We start from the raw sequence: 24,239 nt of genomic DNA on the forward strand, positions 1-24,239 counted from the left end.
GCTGGAGGCACAATCTCAGCTTACTGCAACATCCACCTCCCGGGTTCAAGCGATTCTCCTGCCTCAGCTTCCCAAGTAGCTGGGATTACAGGCCTGTGCCACCATACCTGGCTAATTTTTGTATTAATAACAGAGACAGGGTTTCACCATGTTGGTCCAGCTGGTCTCAAACTCCTAACCTCAAGTGATCTGCCCGCCTCAGTCTCCCAAAATGCTGGGATTACAGGCATGAGCCACCACACCCAGCCCAAAATATTTTTTAAAACAAGTACAAAATAACACCACAACAATAAAAATAACACAGATCATAAAATGATACTGTATAATAGCTATTTATACAGCACTTACATTATATTAGGTAGTATAAGTAATCTAAAGACGATTTAAAGTATATAAGAGGATGGGTGTAGGTTGTATGTAAATTCTACACCATTTTATATCAGGGACTTGAGGAATTCATCGATTTTCATATCTGAAGGGGTCTTGGAATGAATCCCCTGCAGACACCAAAAGCTGAATGTACTTCTTCTTTATTTGTTTATGTCCTCCTATGTCATTTGTTTGTATATACATGTAGAGTATTCCAACATCCTGAATGGATTTTTATCTATTTGAAGGCTTTATTCTATCATAATGTACTCTGAGACCAACAACGTGTCCCTATGAAGCCAGACTTTTTTTTCCCCTCTTTTCTCCCTTCCACTTCTGAGGTAGGGAAAAATGTATGCTAAAATGTGACACTTGTAGCTGCTCTTCTGAAGTAAAGTTGATTATTGAAAAGTGGCTCAATATTTGGGGTGACCTCATGCTGACTGGGGCCTCCGGGCAACTGGGAAGATGGAGTGCTTGGTGCAGTTGAGTCCTGACCCCTGAGCTGCAGGGTCTGCACTCAACCCACACATTATCATTCGGGATAGTTTTGCTTCTGTGTAGTTTTCCTAGAAGCTGGAGTATCTGATAGCCTTATCTTCATTTGATAGCATGATATAAATAATAAATTACAGTCAAAAAGAATCGAATTGTAAAAGTACATTTTTATGGAAGTTCTCATTTTATGAAAAATAAATATGTATACTAAAAGAGGTTCTTTCTATTCTGTTGTACTCTATATGAAGAAGTACAATAAAATTGGGGTACAGGGAGAAGTAAAGGTCATTTTGTTTTAGTGGGGGTATTTTTTTTTTTGGTAGAGATGAGGTCTTGCTATGTTGCCCAGGGTGGTCTTGAACTCCTGAGCTCAAGCAATCCTCCCACCTCAGTCTCCCAAAGTGTTGTGATTACAGGCATGAGCCACTGCACCTGGCCTCTTTTTTATATTTGTATTTGTATGTACAAAAATAATATATTCTAATTAAGCATTCAAGCAATACAAAATTCTATTAAGTATAAATGAAAACCCTTCACTCCTTTCCCAACCTCATTTCTATTCTCACAGGTATCCACTAGTAAAAGCTTGATGTAGATCCTTTTAGATGTTTTTCCATGCATTTATAAACATGTGTGTATATATATATAAAATATGTGTACGTACATGTATGCATTTATATGCACCCTCTCTCACACATAAACACAGCATCTAAGAAATCTTTTCTATAATAATATATATCTCATTGAGCTAGATGCAGTGGCTCAGGCCTGTAATCCTAGCACTTGGGGAGGCCGAGGTGGGCAGATCATTTGAGCTCAGGAGTTCGAGACCAGCCTGGACAACATAGCAAACACTGTCTTTACTAAAAATGCAAAAATTAGCTGAGCGTAGTGGCTCACACCTGTAATCCCAGCTACTTGGGAAGCTGAGGTAGGAGGATCCCTTGAGCCCAGGAGGCAGAGGTTGCAGTGAGCCCAGATCACACCACTGCACTCCTGCACTCCAGCCTGGGCAACAGAGAGAGATCCTGTCTCAAAAAAAAAAAATATATATATATATATACACACACACACACACACACATACATATATATATACACACACACACATATATGTGTGTGTGTGTGTGTATATATATATATTTCATTTGAATGACTGACATTTCATAAGTAATATGCCAAAAAGTTATTGAACAATTACACTATTGATGAATGTTTATGGAGTTTTCAATTTTTCATTATTAAAACAATGTTGCCTTGACTTTCTTTAGGCATATATCTTTGTGCACACATGCCAGTATTTCTGTGTTAGTCCCATAAGTGGATTTGCTAGGTTTCTGGGCATATACATTTTGCATTTTGGAATAAACTATTCCACTATCCTCCAAAAAGAGCACTTAGTTTACAGATCTACAGTTTAAGAGCATGCCTAGTCTACTGACTCACCCTCATCAGCATTTGGGAGGAGAGGGATGTGGTTGAGAGGTTTATATTCTAAAAGGATGAACAATAATACCGCATTCCATTGATTTCTATTAGATTGGGCATCTTAACATATCTTTATTGATCACTTATTTTTTATTATTTGACTTGACTATCCAAAACTTCTGACCAGCTGAGGGAGGAGGATTGCTTTAACCCAGGAGTTCTCTACCAGCCTGATCAACATAGTGAGACCCCATCTCTAGAAAAAAAATTTTAAAATTAGCTGAGCTTGGCAGTGCTTGCATGTAGTCTCAGCTACTTGGGTGGCTGAGGTGAGAGAATCACCTGAGCCCAGCAAATTGAGGCTGCAGTGAGGCATGGCTACACCACTGCACTCCAGCCTGGGTGACAAAGTGAGACCCTGTCTCAAAAAAAAAAAAAAAAAAAAAAAAAAATTATGGGATCAATTTTTTGGGTAGTTATTTGTCTTTTATATGGACTAGTAGCATCTCCTTAGATATCATGGATATCAGCCCTTTATTGCATATGTTGCAATATTTTTCTCCAATTTGTTATTAACTTTTAAATTTTTTAATGGTATTTTGTTTAAATTTTTGTATATTCAAATCTGTCTGTACTGTTATGTTTTACTTCATTGTTTTGTGTCTTATGGACGGAGGAGGCCAAGAGTATAAAACTGTTATTTTTACCTGTTACATATGCTTTGGAGGGGTTCATTTTTTTGTGTGTATGATTCAGAAAAGTAAACTAACTTTACTTCTTTCTAAATCAGTAGTTGATTCTCTCACTGCCACTTATTTCCCTGTGGATGAGAAATTCTCTTTTAATATACACATCAGTCAATTTCTGGATTGCTTATTATGTTCTAATGAGCTGTTTGTCTATCCCTGTCTATATCCTACTGCTTAATTAGGACAGATTTGTAATATAATTTTATTTTTGATGGGGCATTTTTTTCACCCTCAAAATTGTATTGGCTATTTTTTTTTTATTTACTCATCTTGAGAAATTTAGTATATGCTTCTTGTATTTCATAAAAGTCTATTGATATCTTCATTGCTTATGTAAACATAAACAGATGCAAATATATAAGCTTTTGGGGCAAGTAACAACTGATATCAAGGGCAAACTTTAAAAGTTCTCCAAAACATAAATTGATTAACACTCTTTAATACCTTTCCAGACAAGAAAAAATTAAATTTTCCTATCACTAAAATGAATACGCCTTGCTTAAGTATTCTTAAACCTTGGCAGTAAAGCAAATGTTACTGCTATTTTTCCATTAACTTATGAGATCATTAGAGATATATTCCAGAAGAGATATATTTTGGCTCCAATACCTAAAAATAATGCTTATGATTTTCAAGCTGTTTTCAGTAATTCTTTTAAGAGGAAGAAGTTCTGGTAATCACTACTCTTTCTAATAAAAATAATACAAAAACACAATCCAGTTTTACATTTAGCAAATTGCTCATAAAAAAGATGGTGGTACTCAGCACCAGCCTCTCTTGGGGAAAATAAACACCATATGAATCATTACCTTGCCCTTTAAATGCAACCTAGATACACAGTAGCTCTCCTTTCCTCTTATTAGCATGAGACAGTGTCTCCTTATACCAAGTAAGGCTTCCCTTCAAAACCTCAATCTGTGAACTCCTTGCAGATTTGGGTTGGTTAATAAATGGGCTGACTCCTCTTCTCCGGCACCTCTTTATCTAGAGGCCATTTCTGACACAGTGATGTACTGGTGTACAATGGAAGGACCCACTTCTGTATATGGCTTCTTTTATTTCTGTATCTCCGGAGAGAGACACAAACTGGTGGCCAAGGGCAGGCATGGGAGGGAGACTTCTCACGACTCACCCTTTTGAACGTTTTGAATTTTTGAAACATTATGAATGTTATTACCTAGTCAAAAACAAACATTTAAAAGAAAAAATAAAGGATCCATTCTCTAAGTCCTTGTTTCTGTAAATGAGGATTCCATCATGGTGGCTTTTCTTGATTAATGTGTTGGCACTAATATTAATTGTGACACTTCCACGTCTTGTGCACTGAGGAGGTACCTCTGATACTTCCACCATGGAATACATTCCATGACGTGTTTGGTTTTTAGTGATGAAGAACTGTCATCTAATTCTCCCAGTTTCTACCAGTATTTTCCAGGTGGTGCCCTGGAATTGGAATGGATTCTAGGGCTGTACAACAAGGGTGGGGACAAATGGTCCCCAGAAGAAATCGCCCTGTGGCCCAATAGGTACCAAGCCCTAACCTCAGTTGCTTAGACCTTGCTGCTTGTCTGGCCACATTCTGCATTTTCTACCCCTCAGCAATGCCCACTCAGCCCACTGTTCACAACCCAAAAGTCCATTTGAGGGTGATAGATCATTAGATAGGATCATTGCGTTCTCTAAGGAGACCAACATGGCAAACAAAAGCCACTTCCTTTTCCATAGTAAATGGAATTTCCACGATATAAAATAACTCTCTGAATTCTAAAGACAAATTACATGAAAGGTGAAATTTTACTTAAGTTCTAAATTGTAAAGTAGTTATAGTTGAGTGGTAAGATTTTGAGTAATTTTAATTTTCCTCTGGATAGTCTCTGTTTTCCCAATAGAGAAAGTGTTAACATGTATCAGATTTGTTATCAAGAGAGAATATTACTTTTTGAAAATAAACTTCTCATTTTGTAAATGATGACATTTTTGGAGTATACAAAGTAGTTTCATGTTTGTATCAGCTTGTAAATTATTTACTTCTTGTATTATGGAGTCTTACTGAAGACTCATAGAATCATTGAATTGAGGCTCTTAGAGTTAAAATGAGCTTCAAGAGATCATTGGCATAATGTCAAATGGGAAAATTAGGATATTGACTAACTGTAGCAGCAGTATATTTTATTTAAAATTCAGATGTCTGGAAATAAAGATTAGGAAATAACTTCAAAAATTCTTAGTGTTTCATTACAGAGTGGGGTTATAGTAATCTCTTTTTCTTTTCTCTACTTTTCAAATTTTCTTAATGGTAAGAAGTTTTTCTTCATGTTGAGAGGTTTCTTAATGTTGAGAAGTTTTCTTATGTTGAGACTGAGATATTAACATACAGTGACCCTTGAACAATGTGGGTGTTAGGGGCTCTGATCCCCGCTCACAGTCAAAAATCCACATATAACTTTTGACTCTCCCAAAACTTATCTACTAAAACCTACTGGTGACTGGAATCCTTACTGATAACATAGTCAATCAACACATATTTTGTATGTTACATGTGTTATGTACTATGTTCTTACAGTAAAGTAGGCTACAGGAAAGAAAATGTTACTTTAAAAATCATGAGGAGGCCAGGCACAGTGGCTCACGCCTGTAATCCCAGTACTTTGGGAGGCCATGGCCAGGGGATCACATGAGGTCAGGAGTTCGAGACCAGCTTGGCCAACATGGCGAATCCCCGTCTCTACTAAAAATACAAAAATTAGCTGGGTGTGGTGGTACACATCTGTAATCCCAGCTACTTGGAAGCCTGAGGCATGAGAATTGCTTGAACCTGGAAGGTGGAGGTTGAAGTGAGCTGAGATCGCCTGGGTGACAGAGTGAGAATCTGTCTCAAAAAATAAAAATAATAATAATAAATCATAAGGAAGAGAAAACATTACTATTCATTAAGTGGAATTGGATCATCATAAAGGTCTTCATCCTTATCGTCTTCATGTTGAATAGGCTGAGGAGAAGGAGGGGGTTGGTCTTGTTGTTTCAGGGGTGGCAGAGGTGGAAGAATATCCATGTATAAGTGGACTCATGCAGTTCAAATCCATGTTATTCAAGGGTCAACTGTATCTATGTATGGACACATACACATACACATATAATTTTTTTTTTTTTTTTTTTTTGAGATGGAGTCTCGCTCTGTCGCCCAGGCTGAAGTGCAGTGGCACTATCTTGGCTCACTGCAAGCTCTGCCTCCCAGGTTCATGCCATTCTCCTGCCTCAGCGTCACAAGTAGCTGGGACTACAGGCGCCCACCACCACGCCCGGCTAATTTTTTGTATTTTTAGTAGAGATGGGGTTTCACCGTGTTAGCCAGGATGGTCTCAATCTCCTGACCTTGTGATCTACCTGCCTCGGCTTCTCAAAGTGCTGGGATTACAGGTGTGAGCCACTGCGCCCAGCCCATATACGTATTTTTTAAAGCAATGATCTCATTCTATACTTTCTTGAGGTATTACTATCCTACATGGATTTACAGTTAAAGTAAACCACCCTTTCAGCTTCTAGGTATGCTTATCAAAATATGACATCACAGGGACTATACATGAAACTGCAATAAAAATTAATAAGGGGTCCTCCACCAAGGAATGGAAAGGCTGCTTTTGTAGTGGCACTCCCTTTCATGGATACGCCATTTACTTGCTACCTGGACAGAAATTAAAAGGGTTGCAAAATGCTGCTTTACTACTGATGCTGCAATACTGATTGGGAATGATAAGAGCCCAGCCAGTGTGTAATGTAGCCTCTCAGGTAGAACAAGGAGCTGTGATTTAAGAGAGCCTCTTCCTTTGTTTAACATAAGTGTATGTATGGGAGGATCCCCTGAGCCCCAGAGTTCCAGGCAGCAGTGAGCTATGATCTGGCCACTGCACTCCAGCTGGATGACAAAGCCAGACCCTGTCTCGTTAAAAAAATAAAGAAAGAAAATTTTAAAATAATAAGCATATGTGGCATGACAATGAAACTCTTTTAAAGAAAAGGGGAATGAATTATTTAGGAGTTTTATATCTATCAAGTAGGGAAGTACAGGAAAGTAATATTTTACCTTTGTGAGTAATTATACATTTTATGTTATATCAATACATTTACAGGAAGGGCTGGGCACAGTGGCTTATGCCTGTAATCTCAGCACTTTGGGAGGCCGAGGTAGGTGGATCACCTGAGGTCAGGGGTTCAAGACCAGCCTGGCCAACATGGTGAACCCTGTCTCTACTAAAAATACTAAAAAAATTAGCTGGGCATGGTGGTGTATGCCTGTAATCCCAGCTACTCTGGAGACTGAAGCAGGAGAATCACTTGAACCCGGGAGGCAGAGGCTGCAGTGAACCAAGATTGCACCAATGCACGCCAGCCTAGGCAAAAGAGCAAGACTCTGTCTCAAAAAAATAAAAAATAAAAAATAAAGAATTTGTAGGAAGATGAATAATTTTTTAAAATTAAATTACAAAAGAACCACCTTTATCGAAATGATTATCTGAATTCCATAACTTAAAAATAGCTTTTCCCCCATTCCCTCCCTCTCAGCAGTATGAAAATGAGAAAAAAAAATGTATTGCAGTTTTAAAAGAAAGAAGAAAATATGTATGACTTTGGATTGGAGTCTCAGGAAAGTTCCAAAAAGAGGGTGGACAGAAAGCTTCAGTATCCTTAGGGCACAGTAAATCTATTTATTGCTCCACCAACTTGAAGCCTAAAGCCAAAACTGTCATGCTGTCACATAGACAAACTTCTCAAGAGGTAAAGCTGAGTTTCTCCTACTTTAAAATGAATGCAAATTACTGAGAAATAACAAATTGAAGAGTATTTTGCAATTTCAGTACCACTAACCACAGCGTTTTAGAACTGAATTTGAAGATAAGGTGTCTAATTTAAACAGGATATAAGTGTCATTTTCAGATTGGATAGAGCAGGAAAATATATGACTTTTTTTTTTCCTTCTGGTTGTTACTTTTTACCAAATCTGGGCAGTCTATCTAAAGAGGGGTCATAGTTGTGACCTCTGGCTTTGTCAGCACATTATTGCATGCACGGTATTAATTGGTCACCTTCTTTTCCTAGTCAGCCCTTGAAGCTGTGTTGGTGGCCTGTGGCCTTCCAATACAATCCAGACTGTGGAAATCACTGTGTCCTGGGATCCATGGGCAAATGGTGTGTGCAGGGAAAAAAAAATCTTACACTCTCCTCAGTCATTTTTGAAAATTAAATGCAGAATACTTTCCAGGATAATACTGGACTTTCAAAGATTATCTCTTCTGGTGGGGTGCGGTGGCTCATGCTGTAATCCCAGCACTTTGGGAGGCCAAGGCGGGAGGATCGCTTGAGGCCAGGAGTTCAAGACCAGCCTGGCCAACATGGCACAATGCTGTCTCTACAAAAAATACAAAAATTAGCCGTGCGTGGTGGCGGATGTCTGTAATCCCAGCTACTTGGGAGACTGAGGCAGGAGGATCACTTGAATCCAGGAGGCGGGGATTGCAGTGAGCCGAGATCACGCCACTGCACTCCATCCTGTGTGAGAGTGAGACAGTGTCCCCCCAACCTCCCAAAAAAGAAGATTCTTTCTCCTGGCCCATTGACTACTCCCTTTGTTATCCAACCCCAAAATTTCATTTACCTTCTTCATCCCGCAGACATTACTAATGGGGAGAGAAAACATCAGGTTTCCTTGTCCTTGCCCCTTGAATTCAAGATTAGATGAACATCTGAAGATTAGGACACTGTGGAATGTTTGGTACGCAAAGCCCAGCAGATTTGGCAAGAGCTAAATAATTGCTAAGTTAGATGAGTTTTTAACTAAGTTTTAGAAAAGCTGAACCTAAGAAAGATAGAGCTTTGGTAGCTCATGGTGGAGGGTCCTGGAGGGACAATGCATGTGTTGTCAGGGCTCCCTGGTTCCTGCTCCCTTTCTGGAGTGTGGACAATGCTGGCGTGCCCTGCTCAGAGGGAGATACTGCTGCTAGTTTGGGATATCACTGGATGGGCTCTTCGACTCATTGTGAAAAGTTTGAGAATAGACTGTAACAATCAAAGTGTGACCTGAGAAGGTGGAACAGGATTTTTCTCTGGTCAAAACTGATCAAAACGTGAATGGATGATGAAATTGTGGTATATATACACAACGGAATACTACTCAGCCACAAGAAAGAATGAAATTCTGTCATTACACCAGCATGGGTGAGCCTGGAGGATGTTATGTTATGTAAAATAAGGCAGGCACAGAAAGATAAACACCACACGTTCTCACTTACATGTAGAAGCTAAAAAGTTGATCTCATTGAAGTAGAGAGTAGACTAGTGGTTATTAGAGGATAAACAGGGTGAGGGAAAGGAGATAGGGTGCAATTGGTTAACAGATACAGCTAGATGGGTGAAATAGGTTCTAGTGTTCCATAGCACTGTAGGGGGACTATAGTTAATAATTTATTGCATATGTTCACAAAGCATATGTATATTCAAAAAGAGAGAATTTTGAATGTTCCTGACACAAAGAAATGATAAATGCGTAGGATGATTGATTTGCTAGTTTGATCATTACACTTTTTATGCCATCAAAATATCACTCTCTACCCCATAAATATGAACAATTATTGTATGTCAATTAAAAATAATAATAAAATAATAAAAATTTTAAATAAAATTTGATTAAAATGGATAGAGGTAGAAATTCAAATGATCACCTTTTCTCTTCCATGCTACCCAGAGAACACCAGAAAATCACCCCTTCAAATGGAAGTACAGACAAGGACATATTTTGATCTCATACTCAAATGTAGGTTAGGAAGACAGAGTCTGGAGCATAGCACTTCCACTTACCAGCTCTCTCTCTCTGCCTTGGGCAAATGAGGTAGCATCCCTGTGCCTTGGTTTCCACATCTATACAAAGATGATATAGGAATACTTTGCTCATAGGATTGTTTTCGGGATTAAATGAGGAAATACATGCATAGCACTTGGACTTATAAGCTCTGGTATATATTGTATTAGGATTGTTATTATTATCTGTATATTAGTCCATTCTCACGCTGCTATAAGGACATACCTGAGACTGGGTAATTTATAAAGGAAAGAGATTTAATTGACTCTCAGTTCCATGTGGCTGAGGAGGCCTCAGGAAACTTGCAATCATGGCAGAAGGCACCTCTTCACAGGGCAACAGGAGAGAGAATGAGTGCCAAGTGCAGGGAGAAGCCCCATGGGGTCTCGTGAGAACTCACCGTCACGAGAACAGCATGGGGGAAACCACTCGCCTGATTCAATTACCTCCCACCAGGTCCCTCCCACAACATGTGAAGATTATGAGATTACAATTCAAGATGAGGTTTGGGTGGGAACACAGCCAAACCACATCAGTTTGCCTTTCACATTGTATATAAAATATTTGATTTAAGAGGTTTTCAGTTACTCTTTGAAATATTTTTATAGATCTTCCATATTTTGCTTCAAGTTGTGGTTGACTCTTCCTAGAAAGCATTTTGGAATTGTCCTATCAGGTGGGTTATTGTATATTAGTATACATTTACTTGTAATTAAGTTTAGGGGCTTCTGATTGGACTCCTCAGTTACATAGAGTTATTTATAGAGTTAACAAATAACTTCCTAGATGCCCCTGTATATATGTGTTCAGTGACTTACGCATTCAACAGATAGTTACTGAGCACATCCCTAGTGAGCCAGATTGCGTTCTGGACCCTGAGAGTTTAGGACCTGTCTCATAAGGTCCTCAGGTGGTTATGTTCTAGTAGAGAGGCAAACTATTACCAAGTCAATAATAAATACACATGAGCATTTCCGATAGTGCTAAGGACTTTGAAGAAAAGGTAATAGGACAGGGGTGGGTATAGATCTGATGGCCAAGAAAGGGGTCTGAATCTGTCCGGGTTCTCCAGAGAAACAAAACCAATAAGATAGATGTATATAGATGTATGAAAGGGGATTTATTAGTGCAATTGGTTCACATGATAATGGACACTGAGAAGTCCCACAACAGGTTGTTGACAACCTGGAGACCCTGGGATGCTGGTAGCCTGGCTCAGTCCAAGGCCAGAGGCCTGAGAGCTCGAGGCATTGGGGAGTACTGGTGTGAGTTCTGAAGTACAAAGGGTGGGGATCCTGGAGTTGTTGTTCAAGGACAAGAGAGGAAGAGTGTGTATCCCAGCTCCAGCAGATGGATTGACATAGTCTCCTTTTCTCTGTTTTTGTCCTCTCTGGCTCTCTGTCAGATTGGCTGTGGCCGCCAATGCTGAGGGAAGATCTTCCCTACCTAGTCCACTCAGACTCACAAGCCAGTCTCTGAAAACACCCTCACAGACTGTATTAGGCCATTCTTGACTGCTATAAAGAAATACCTGAGTCTGAGTAATTTATAAGAAAACAGGTTTAATTGGCTCACAGTTCTGCAGGCTGTACAGGAAGCATGGCAGCATCTGCTCCTGGGGAGGCCTCAGGAAGTCTCCAATCATGGCAGAAAGCAAAGGGGGAGCAGGCACATCGCATGGCAAGAATGGGAGCAAGAGTGGAGGAGGAATGCCCCACACTTTTAAACCAGACCTCGTGAGAAGTCACTCACCATCACAAAGACAGTACCAAGCCATAGGGATCCACCCCCATGACCCAAACACCTCCCAGCCCCACCTCCAGCATCGGGGATTATATTCCAACATGAGATTTGGCAGGGACAAATATCCAAACTATATCATTCTGCCCCTGGCCCCTCCCAAATCTCATGTCCTTCTCACATTTCAAAATGCCTTCCCAACAGTCCCCCAAAGTCTTAATTCATTTCAGCATTAACTCAAAAGTTCAAAATCTCATCTGAAAAAAGGCAAATCCTTTCCAGCTATGATCTGTAAAATAACAAGCAAGTTAGTTATTTCCAAGATACAGTGGGGATCTACATTGGGTAAACATTCCCATTCCCAAAGGGAGAAATCGGCCAAAAGAAAGTGGCTACAGGCCCCATGCAAGTTCAAAACCCAGGAGGGCAGTCATTAAATCATAAAGCTCCAAAATAATCGCCTCTGACTGCATGTCCCATGTCCCGGGCACTCTAGTGTACGTGGGCATCTCTACCCCTGTGGATTTGCAAAGTGCAGCCCCCAGGCTGCTCTCACAGGCTGGCGTTGAATGTCTGTGGCCTTTCCAGGCACATGATGCAAGCCGCCAGTGGATCTACCATTCTGGGGTCTGGAGGACAGTGGCTTCCTTCTCACAGTTCCACTAGGCAGTGCCCCAGAGGAGACCCTGTGTGGAATCCCCAACCCCTCATTTCCCTTCCACACTGCCCTAGTAGAGGTTCTCCATGGGGGCTATGCCCTTGCAGCAGGCTTCTGCCTGGACACCCAGGCTTTTCCATGTATCCCCTGAAATCTAGGTGAAGTCTCCGAAGCTTCCATCACTTTTGCATTCTGTGCATCTGCAGGCTTAACATCATGTGGAAGCTGTCGAGGCTTTCAGCTTGCACCCTCTGAAGCAGAAGCCTGAGCTGTATCTGGGGCCCTTTGAGCCAAGGCTAGAGCCAAAATGGCTGGGATGCAGGGAACAGTGTCCTGAGCCTACACGAGGCAACAGGGCCCTTGACCTGGCCCTCGAAAGAGTGGCTGAAAGAGTGATGTTGCCTCTGTGTATCAAATGCAGGCATGGCAGTCCTTACATCTGCCCAAGGTTATGGTCAGGGATAGATTAAGAACTGAACTCAAAGTGGACACATTCCTGCTTTAGTCATAAATTGTCTACTAGTTTTGTAAAGCTTGCTGTATCTTATTTTTCTTTTGACTTTTGGAAAGTCAAACACACAGAAGTAATATAAGTCCCTTGTGTCCAACTAGCAGCTCCTCAGTTAACAATTCACGGCCCATCTCATTTCACCTGCTCTGATTTTTTAGTTTTTCATTTTGTAATGCTTGTATTCAACACAGCAACATTTATTAAGTACTACCATGTGCCAGAGTTTGTATTCAATGAGTATGTAAAAATGGATAAGCTTCTCATGATCCAATAGCAAAGGCACATGTATCCAAAGATTATATAATGTATATATAATGTGAGCAATAACTGGCATAAGCCAAAGGTTATGGGAACACAGGAAAGAGAGTGATTAGTGCTTCCCTGAGCAGTGGAGAAAAGGGAATTGGAGAACTCACAGAGTGAGATTGCATAAAGCACAGATGGGAGGAGAGATAAAGGTAGAAGAAAGAGTAGGCCAGGCGTGGTGACTCAAACCTGTAATCCCAGTACTCTGGGAGGACGAGGACAGATTGCTTGAGTGCAGGAGTTTAAGACCAGCCTGGGCAACATAGCAAAACCCCATTTCTACTAAAAATACAAATATTAGCTGGGCCTGGTGGTGCATGCCTATAGTTTCAGCTACTTCAAGGCTGAGCAGGGAGAATCACCTGAGCCTAGGAGGTTGAAGCTGCAGTGAGCTGAGATCGCACCACTGTACTCCAGCCTGGGCAACAGGAGTGGAACCCTGTTCCCACCCCAGGGCTCCCCCAACCACCCCGCAAAAAAAAGGTAGAGGAAAGAGCATTAGCGCAAAAGCCTTTTTGGGGCAAATGATTGGAATGGAGAATATTTGGAAGCAGTGATAGAGATATAGCTACAACCATGAGTTGGGCCACTTTCTCCAGGAAATTTAAATTTTCTTTTGTTGGTTTTCTTATTTTAACTTTTTAAGGGATAGGGTCTTGCTACATGCCCAGGCTTGTCTTGAACTCTTGGACTCAAGGCTATCCTCCCAACTCAGCCTCCCAAGCAGGTGGGATCACAGGTGTATGCCACCATGCCCAGCTTAAATTTTATTTTGTAGGGAATGGGGAACAATACATCCTTTTGAGAAAGAATGGGGCTGGGCACAGTGGCTCATACCTGTAATCACAGCACTTTGGAATGCAAAGGTGGGCAACTCACTTGAGATCAGGAGTTCAAGACCAGCCTAGGTAACATAGTGAGACCCCCATCTCTAATTAAAAATTTAAAAAGATTTTTAAAACCCCAAGAACTGGAATGATGGGACCAGTATTTTTAAGGATAGTGCTAGTAACAGTGAGGAGCATAGATCTGATGGAGAGAGCCTGGGACAGGGAAATCAGTTAGGAGACTGGCTGACCAGAGCAGATGAGCATTCGATCATAGAAGACAGGGTGAAATGCTACGCAGAGTTGCATAAACGTGGAATTGCAGAAGTAGGCTGAAGAGCTTGATCACTTAAGGCTTTATGGAGAAGATAACTTTTGACCTTGATCTTGAAAATGAAAATATAGATAGGAAATGAAGGGAAGGAATTGCAGTATTAGTGAACAGCATGTTCAAAAGTACCGGGCTACAAAAATGCGAGGAATGTTTAGGAACTCACAAGGAGGGAAAGGAAGCCAGCTGGCTGGCTAACAAGCATACCATGAAAGTAGTGCCAGCAAAAGATGACACTTTAATGATTCCAAGACAGGCAGTTGAGGCAGGACTTGGTGACTAATAGGAAATGCTGGATGAGGGAGAGAAATGAATTGCTAATCTGAGGTTTCTAGACAAAAAATATTTTTAAAGGTAGAACATTAAATAAGACAAAGTGCAAAGGCAGGTTAACAAGGAAAGCTTTGTATAGTTGTGGACATGCTTAGTATGTACCTGTGGAACATCTGGGGGAAGCGTCCTGTGGGCTTTCAGAAATTCAAGTGTAGAAAGTAAATTTGGAGTTGTCAGCAGGAGATGATGAGAGGCTGAAACTAATGAAAAAGTGCCTATTTGTTGTTCTGCTTTTATAATACAAACCAGGTGTACCGAAATCCCTTTGTGAAACATCTCCCTCTGCTTGATAAAAGTTAGAGTGTGACACTCAAGAATAGTGATGTTTTCTGTCTCAGTTGCTGTGGAACCTGAATACTATAACCAGCATCTTTTATATAAGGGCTGTCTCTGCTTTCCTCAATAATATTTATAACAGTATTTTTTTACGACAGCAATCTATAAACAGTAATTCAGTTGGGGGATATCTAGGGTAGCTTTTCATTGTAAACACGGCCACGCCTTCCTCAGCTCACTGCATGCAGAATGTGCTCCTAGGCCACAGACTCATAGTTTCTGTTTCTTACTCCAGGTTTCATCGTCCATAACAAAGTGCGAGACTGTTTGGAAACAGAGACTGATCATCTTTGCGGGAAGCCCTGCTTCCTGAAAACCTGATATTGCACTGGGATTTGAATGTGTGTGTTTCCGTTTAACTTGTGGTGAAGGAAGTGTGTGACTCAGCTTGGTTGGGAAGTGCTCCTCACCTGTGCGGTCCAGATGGCTCCAACAAGCAAAGGGAAGGATGCAGTGACTCTTGCTGCCCAGAATGCACAGCGATGGTAAGAGACACCATGGATATTCTTCATCAGAAGCTTTAATCAAAGAAGATGAGCAGATGACAATCGCTGGCTCCCTGTTACCAGAAAGCCAAATTTTATGATGCGGGTGAAAGAAAAATATAGATAAAATTGCTGGGCACTGAAAAGGGGTGGGAGTTGAAAATCAGAAAGAAAGAGAAATATTTCATTATGTTAATGAAGAAAAGAGAAAACTGAAGCATAAATGTATTTTTGAAGTAGTTATTGGGTAGCTGAGAACTTAGTAAGGGATTTAGGAATCTAACCTCCCGATATGGATTCCTCAAAGACTTGATCTGAGAATATTCTTGTTTCACCATTATGTTGGTACAGTATAGTACCACAATTTTATGTTGTGCCAGTGAATCCAGTTGCCAGAAATAAGTCTGAATGTTTTCATGCATCTTTTTCTTAAATGCGAGAGCTTCTACTGACTTTTAACAAGCATGCTTACCCAAATTTTGTTGCATGCTTTTAAGTAGCATTAGCTATACACACTTGACATTTTTAAATATTTCTTTCCTAGTGTACCAGCCTTCACAGGAAAAGAGGACTGAGAATAAAGTCAGATGTAATGTGACCCTAGAAAACTGTAGCAAGCTTCAGAAATAAATCTTTTGATCTTTCCCTATCTTGATTAGATCCAAAGTCAAAGCAACCATACTTCACCTAAAGAAGACAGTATTGACAATCATGACACCTGTTATGAAAACTTGACTCCAAAGTTAAAATTTAAGCAAGATACAAACATGCTGCCTGCAGTTAGTCCTGCATGGGAATAAGGACTAGTTATTTTTTAGTGCTGCATTTTTTAAAAGTTGGATTGCTGCTATTAAAAAAAAAAAGAAAGAAAAAAAAAAGGACACAGATCAAAAAAAAAAAAAAAAACCCAAAGGCTTAACAGAACATGGAAAGTTTCCACTACGTTGTGTGTGAGGAAATCCTCATCTTGTATTTTAAGAATCTGCAGATTGCATCCATAAATACAATACAGTATTTACTGTCAATGCAAAAGAATCAGTGAGATTAAAGTAGTGGAAGCTTTCCCTGTGAGCCTACAGTCTGTATTGTTTACATTAAGAAACGCTCTATTGTTGTGTTCCTATTTTCCGTGGAGTCACAGGCACAGTATGACTTCTGCTCCCGAATACATATAACCATATGTAAATACCACCTTGCATTTAATTGTTCTTCACGATTGTTTTGTGCCCCTTTAATTAAAAACACATGAAATGAATAACAAAACAAGACCCAAACAGAGTTTATTTTATTCTCAGAGTTTGGACTACAATTTTCTGAGATGTTTCTGGTTCAGGACTGTAATTTTCTATTTCAACCCAAAAGTAAGCATTTAACCTGGTGAATAAATGTAGATCCTGCCATTCATTGGTATTTTGAAGAACCACTTGAAATTGGATCATTTTATTTAAAAATAAAAAATGATAATGCCAGTTGGCCTATTATTAAAAGCCAGGACTGTGTTAGCACTAGGAAAAGTAACCAGCATTACTGCACCTCTTGTTAGGCTCTGTGCATTAACAAAATACACATAGAGTCTGTTGTCATTTCACTAAGAGGATAAGACAAATTTTTTGCTTTGAAAAAATTTTTCTGTGTGCCCCGGTATCTGTCTCTGACTGAGGTTTTGTCTGTTTTATAGTGTTTCAATCCAGCCATAAAAATTAACTTGTGATTTTTTTTTCCCAGAGTCATGCTTTTCCTTAATTATATTTTTATTTTATTATTTTAGTGTCTTGGGAAAAATACCAAGAGATATAATATTTCTTTTAATTGTCTATGCTTCATCATCTTTAAACACTTTAAATTTCTAACCACAAGACCTCTCTATAATGGTAAATATAAGACATCACCATCTTATCACTCAAAGTACATGTTATTGAAAGTTTTTATTTGGTTGATAAAAGGAACAATTTCTTCCCACTTTTGATGCCTATGACGCAATTTTTTATTGCCTACAATGAGATACACTCAGTACAAAAAATGAAAATCTGGTATTTCAAAAATTTTTTTTGTATAATAGGTCAGATTTATTAACTACTCATACTTTTTCTTTATACTAATCGATACATTTAGAAAAATTTTTTTAACTTAGATAAAAGTTTAAAAGTAAAAAATAAAAATTAACCACTGCTAGTCTACTATTTAGGAAATTGGAATCAGCAATTATTTTATTAGAATGACGGCTTGAGTAAAAAGCTGTGGAAAGAATTAAAGGATTATAAGCTAAGTTGTATTTTGCGGAATATGGTTCTATTTTAGTAGAGCAGAGACGAGCCATATCCCCACTGGCCGCCCAGCCAGAAGTCTCCTACCTGGGGGCCCTAAAGGGATCTAGAGGTCTGGCCCACCCTCCATGCATAGGCACCTCTGCCCACCACCAGCGTTTCAGCAATCCAACCAGTAAGCATATGCCGTATAGGAAAAATAAAAGTGTGTGTGAATTGGATTTCTTTTGTTGTAACACAATTCCAGGTTTTTGGCTATTTAAAGTTTGACATTAGGCTGACATTGAGGAAGTAAGTGGGTTTTCCTGAGTTCCCAAGATATGATTAAGGAAGAAAACAAACCCATCTCCAGGAAGATCCCAGTCCGGAAAGAACTAGACAGATGTAAAAACCAAAGTGACCAATTTAGTTTTTTTTTAAATGAAGAACAAAACATTAATATTAAGGTATTAAGAAGATGCTCAGCAGGCTTGATCGGCATCTTCATGGTCATTACCAATCGGTCTGACAAAAGAGTTCTCTGGTAGTCAGCATTCATTCAAGGCAGCTTGCCTGATAATTTCCTGTGTATGTGAAGCGTCTCACACTTTTACGTGTTAGCTATAATTCCTTAAATTACTTAACTGAAATCTGTAATAGAGAACCATTTTGGCATCTGAACAGCTATTTTACATGGAGGAAAAAGCACACACATCTGTCTCTCTGCTTTACCCAGAAAAACTGACTTTCTGGTTTCATCTTCATATTGTTTAGTAGCATAATAAGAGTAGTCCTTTATCTTTCTCTAATGTTAGTAAATATATTCTGTTAGTAGGAAGTCCTGAAATTGAAGGGAAAATATATTTAAGGAAATAAAGGAATTGAATACACCCTTCAAAAATCGCCAAATACTGAAAATAAGAGATGAGTCCTTAAAACCTGAGTCAAAAAAGGTCCAGTTTTACAACCTGCAATTAATTCAGGGCTGCATTGGCATTAAAAAAAATTAAATAAATATATATGCATATTATATATTTAGTAGCTTACACTTAAAAGAGGAAAAGATTGCATTAACACTGCATGTGCTGATATGTACCACATTAACACCTAACAGGCATTTTATTTATACTTCATAGAACCAGGCAGATACAACTCTGAAAAATCATACTGTATTCACAATGGAAAAGGATAGTCTTGTCTACCACAGGGTAGTATGTCCACACTTAGTAATGAAAACTTCCTTCCTTTCCTGCTCAAAAATTTCTTCAGTCTGTTATTATTTTTAAGTGCCCCTTGCTGCAAATTTCAAACGGAGCAAGAAATCTTCCTCAGAGTAGGTGGTTTAGAATTAAATTAGTACAATATATATGAATTTATGTCATTTACCCCTGAGTATGGTAGAACTGTTAAAGCATTCTTAAATTCCAATTATATGAAGCCTATCATTACTAGGAAAAGTATATTCTTTGGGATAAGAATTAATTTCTTCACACCATTAGAGTATGTTGTGAGTAGTAAGGAACTACTTAGATGCAATTTATTTACAGAATTGTCCCTTGGCCTCTTGAAATGGCTAGATCTTTTACTACTGAGTAGATAGTTTCTACTTACTGGCAGAATAGATTACATTGCTTTACTGGACAAAGCAGAATGAACTTACACAACTAAAATATGTCCTATATTGGCCAGGCGTGGTGGCTCACACCTGTAATCCCAGCACTTTGGGAGGCCAAGGCCGGTGGATCACTTGAGGTCAGGAGTTCAAGACCAGCCTGACCAACATGGTGAAACCCCGTCTCTACTAAAAATACTTTAAAAAAAAAAAAAAAAAGTATCCAGGCATGGTGGCTTGTGCCTATAGTCCTAGCTACTTGGGAGGCTGAGGCAGGGGAATTGCTTAAACCCAGGAGGCGGAGGTTGCAGTGAGCCAAGATCGTGCCTCTCCGCTCCAGCCTTGGTGACAGAGCAAGACTGCGTCTCAAAATACTAATAATAATAATAATGGATAAAATAAAATAAAATATGTCCTTGAGGGAAAAGCAATGACAGAGTAATCACCAAATTAATAGGAACATCTTTCTAGAGAAAGTACATCCCCAGTTAGTTTAAACCCAGGTTTCAGAGAAGCAGCATTGGGCTCTACTGTAAAGGCAGGCAGCAACCAAGAGGTGGTAGGGAGAGAGATAGAGTACTCTCAGATAATTCCCATTTTCACTTCCAATTTCCTTTTCATAATCGTTAAGCTTAAGCTATGTATGGAAATGCAAAGCATCATTAGCATTTCTAGAAAGCAGCTGGAACCTTACCTACCAATGCTTTTTTGAAGACGGTGTCATCCCAAATTTAAAAATCCTATTGTATATGTTGTGAAATTTCTGGCAAAAAAGTGGAGGATCCTGTGGCAGCTATTCCCACCTAAAGCCAACCATATAAGGATGAGTCATTTTTTAGCCATGCTAGGATTTACTGCACACACACAAAAAATGTCATTTAGCTTGTCGCATTGCTAGCACAGCTGCACATATGAGCAAAGCACTGTTGGTCCATGTTTCTCAGTGGGGGTGCTCTTGGCATTTGGAGCTGGGCAGGTCTTTGTTGTACAGAATCGTCCCATGCATTGCCAGATGTTTAATATCCTAGGCCCCTGCTGACTAAATGTCAGTAGCATTCTCAGTCACTGTAAACACCAAGAATAAAAAGCCTTCCCCCAGGTTCAAATACCCTCTCTGGGAGGTTGGTATCACCTCCCCTGAATGCCACTGTCTACTGCAATTTGAGGACACATAGAGAAAAAGTGCCTATCCCCAAACGTTGTCTCTGCTGCCTTGCATTTCTTTGGGCCCTGAATGGTTTTTCTGCCTTCATTTTTCAAGCCTTTGTCTCAGTGCAGCTTTAATTTGCCAGTTCTTCAGGGAGGAGGTTACTGGGCAGCCTCGGCCATTCAGTGGGCATGGGGACTTGGCCTAGTCCCTATATATACTTAAAGGAGAGATCATACATGAAGAAGGCTTTTTTTTTTTTTTTTTTTTTTTTTTTGCCTCACAACTTTTCTTTAGAACCACATTTTTGGTCATAATCCTTGTTACTGTCATGAGGATTGTTGCATGGGTTAAACGCAAACACAGACTAACAGTGCACTTGAACAAACCTGGTGGTCTTTGGAAATAAGTTACCATTAGATTTCACCTGGTTATGCTGCATCCCATAAGTTCCAAATGAATCGCCTGTTTATCCCATTAACAAAGCATTTAATTCACACGCAAATGCTTGAATTTCCCCCGTATAAATGTAGTCATGCGGTTCAACTTTTCTAATAAGATTTGTGAATGCTGCATTATGATGAAAATGTGGATTAACTGTGGATTGCATGCCTATTGTTCATACTTCAGTGATGGTCACACACAAAACAAGATGAGTTTTGCTTAGGTGAAACATTATTAAACTGTACTAACAATACAGAACCATATTCTCTTTGTCGCTTTGTATCACCAAAACTGAATGGTAAATATGTTATTCGGATGAATTGTGGCTAGCAAAATGGAATTCACTTAGCCACTATAATTTTTTAAAACATTAAAATTTCTAAATTTTTTTTGAGGCCAGGTAACGCAGAGTCAATAAAGGTGGTTATATTGTAAGCTTTTAGATGGTGCTTAAGAATTCTTATCTTTTTAAATAGCAGTATTTTTTTTTTAAGAATAAATTGAAAGGAGCAAATAAGGCAGAATGCCACTCTACCCTCAGGTCAATTTTGTGGTATATGAAAATGCCAATAATATTTGTGCCATTTGCCAACTCGTGAGAGGGGGGCTTTTCCCTTACTGGTTACTTTTGTTATAGTTTGACTATGTCATTACATTGTTTAGAGAGCCTCCACAACCAGAAGCTGCCACTGCAGTGCTAACTCGCCTTCAGAAAGAATCAGAATGATTCAAGGGTCAAACCACTTTCATCCCTTAAAATATAGGGACTAATATTTCTTTTTCTTGTTTTTTAAACATTTCTTCTGTGGCTTAGAAATGTGCCAGTGTGTTCAAAACATTTACACCAATTTCACCAGATTTAATACCTACTAAAAATTCAAACGAGTTTCTTTCTTTCTTTCTTTTTTCTGTGTAACAGTGATTTTTAAATAATGGACTATCTGCATTCTTTTGTTATTTCACACTTCAGTTAAAATGATAACAATGGTAAACTGTGATCATTATCAGACTGACTGAATGCTTTCTGATTTCCAGTGAGTGATCTAGTTCTACGTATTACACAGGTGTAATATCTGTGAGTGTAAATAACTGGAACTGTACACTGATTAACATGACAGTTTCTCTTTTGTTGTTGTTCTTATCTGTACTGTATTATAGTATGTGGGTATAAATATCTACAAGTATACACACATAAGTACTTGTATTCCACTATTGTAACCTGAAAGAAAGACTATGTATTCTCTTTTTTAATTCCGTACTGGTGTTTGTGTTATTTAAAAAGCAAAATTCTGCTCTATTTAGTTGTATAATATTAGAGGATACTTTGCTGTGCACAATTCCAAGTGCCTTAGAACATTGTTTAGCTTTCCTGAGTATATGTAAATCCATATATGTATAAAATTGGGAAAAGTTACCTCAATAAAATCATTGGGAAATCCCCAGTTTTAGTTTGTTCCAGTTTCTATTATATTTGGATAGTGCTCAGCCTTTTTAAATGAAAAAAGAAAAAAAGGGTAAGACAGCTTCACTAATTGCCTGTTATTTCAACTTCACCTAAGTTGTTAACACCTCTTTGTATGTAAGGCCTTGAGACATGTACTTTTTATTTAAAATGTCTGTCTACAGAATTACTGCTCTTAAAAGAAACTTACAGTATTTTTTTTAACTTCTATCTTTTTATATCTGAGGTACTTGATATTGATGTTTTTATTGCCATTATTATATGTAAACATAAAAGATAGTCCATTTAGGGTTTATAACATAGAAAATAAACAGACTTCCTCATTATGCTTACTTTTTAATGTATTACAAGCAAGAGTGAGGTTGGGAGCATATATTTTGGCCATGAAAAGAATTGGAATATACTTTTTGTGATTTTCTGCATCAGTTACAAATAGTAACTTTACCTCCCTGCTCTCCAGATCAAGGTCAAAGATGTGAAGGGAAACTTGAAAGCAACATGCTTGCCAGTATCCTAGACAGAAGACCGGAGGACTGGAACCAAAAAATTAAAAAATAGGTTTGAAAAATTTGTCCGAAGTATGCTATTGAGAGGTACATCTTCCAGGCAGGCATAGTAGTTGTTGCAATTCTATTTCTTTCTCAGACAAAACCAAGTTCTACATAGAAACATTACTAGCTAAAACCCAATGGAACTAAGAAATGGGCAATTTTTCGTTTTACACAATGCTATGGTGACCTCTGATTTATTGTGATTTAACTAGTCAATGAAAAAATAAAAATTAAAAAATTGAAACATAAATGTTAAAAGGCCAGGTGCAGTGGCTCATGCCTGTAATTCCAGCACTTTGGGAGGTCAAGGCAGGAAGACTGCTTGAGCCCAAGAGTTTGAGACAAGCCTGGGCAACACAGTGAAACCCCATCTCTATAAAAAATAAAAATAGAAAAACAAATGAACTAGTCATGAGCCTCAATTCAAACTTCTGCATGGAGTTGCTGCTAGAGTACTGCTGCCCGCAGACACCCAAGTCCTCACTTAGTTTGTGAGTTTTAAACTCTCCTCTTTAAAGGGTGGTCGCTAATAGTGGAACATGTAAAATCTAGAGAAAGGCTAAGAACCTAAAGTTCGTGTGAAGATTTTTTTGCTCTTTTGTTACAAAGAGACACCATTTCTAAGGATTTGAATGGGAAAAAAAAGCTGCAGATGTTAGCTTTTTGAAATTAGATGAATATCATAAGGAAGAGAGAAGTAGCATTGTCAGTGCTTATCTACTCAATAATTTGTTTTTGGATGGACTTTTTGACCTTGGTTGGCCCAAGTCAGACAAACCAGAGAAGGGGGTATTTAACATGAGCAAGAATTTGCCTCTAATTCTTCAGGTAGCAGTATACAGCGAGCTGAGCTACAAAATCTTTTCCCACAGTCAGTCCTTGTTTTTTTGTGTGGGTTTTTTTGTTTGTTTTGAGACAGGGTCTTGCTCTGTCACCCAGGCTGGAGTACAGTGGCAGAGTCATGGCTCATGGCATCCTGGGACTCTGGGGCCCAAGCCATCCTCCTGCCTCAGCCTCCGAAATAGCTGGGACTACAGGCAAGTTCCACCATGCCTGGCTAATTCTTTTTTTTTTTTTTTTTTTTTGAGACGGAGTCTCGCTGTGTCGCCCAGGCTGGAGTGCAGTGGCGCGATCTCGGCTCACTGCAAGCTCCGCCTCCCGGGTTCACGCCATTCTCCCGCCTCAGCCTCCGAGTAGCTGGGACTACAGGCGCCCGCCACCACGCCCGGCTAGTTTTTTTTTTTTTTTTTTTTTTGTATTTTTAGTAGAGACGGGGTTTCACCATGTTAGCCAGGATGGTCTCGATCTCCTGACCTCGTGATCCACCCGCCTCGGCCTCCCAAAGTGCTGGGATTACAGG

The 24,239-nt window shown here is 39.2% G+C and overlaps 1 protein-coding gene across 2 annotated transcripts in view; it reads left to right on the plus strand.

Moving 5' to 3' along the window:
• PHACTR2 (phosphatase and actin regulator 2) overlaps window positions 1-22,308 on the plus strand; it is a 307,383-nt gene extending 285,075 nt beyond the window's left edge. For both annotated transcript variants that reach the window (XM_025383546.1, XM_025383547.1), the window contains one exon: window positions 15,171-22,308. In XM_025383546.1, the coding sequence (XP_025239331.1) occupies window positions 15,171-15,186 (16 nt within the window). In that variant the 3' untranslated portion in view covers window positions 15,187-22,308. The remainder of the gene's footprint in view (window positions 1-15,170) is intronic.
• Window positions 22,309-24,239: the final 1,931 nt, after the last annotated feature.

Source organism: Theropithecus gelada, chromosome 4, assembly GCF_003255815.1.
Source record: "Theropithecus gelada isolate Dixy chromosome 4, Tgel_1.0, whole genome shotgun sequence".
Taxonomy (NCBI): domain Eukaryota; kingdom Metazoa; phylum Chordata; class Mammalia; order Primates; family Cercopithecidae; genus Theropithecus; species Theropithecus gelada.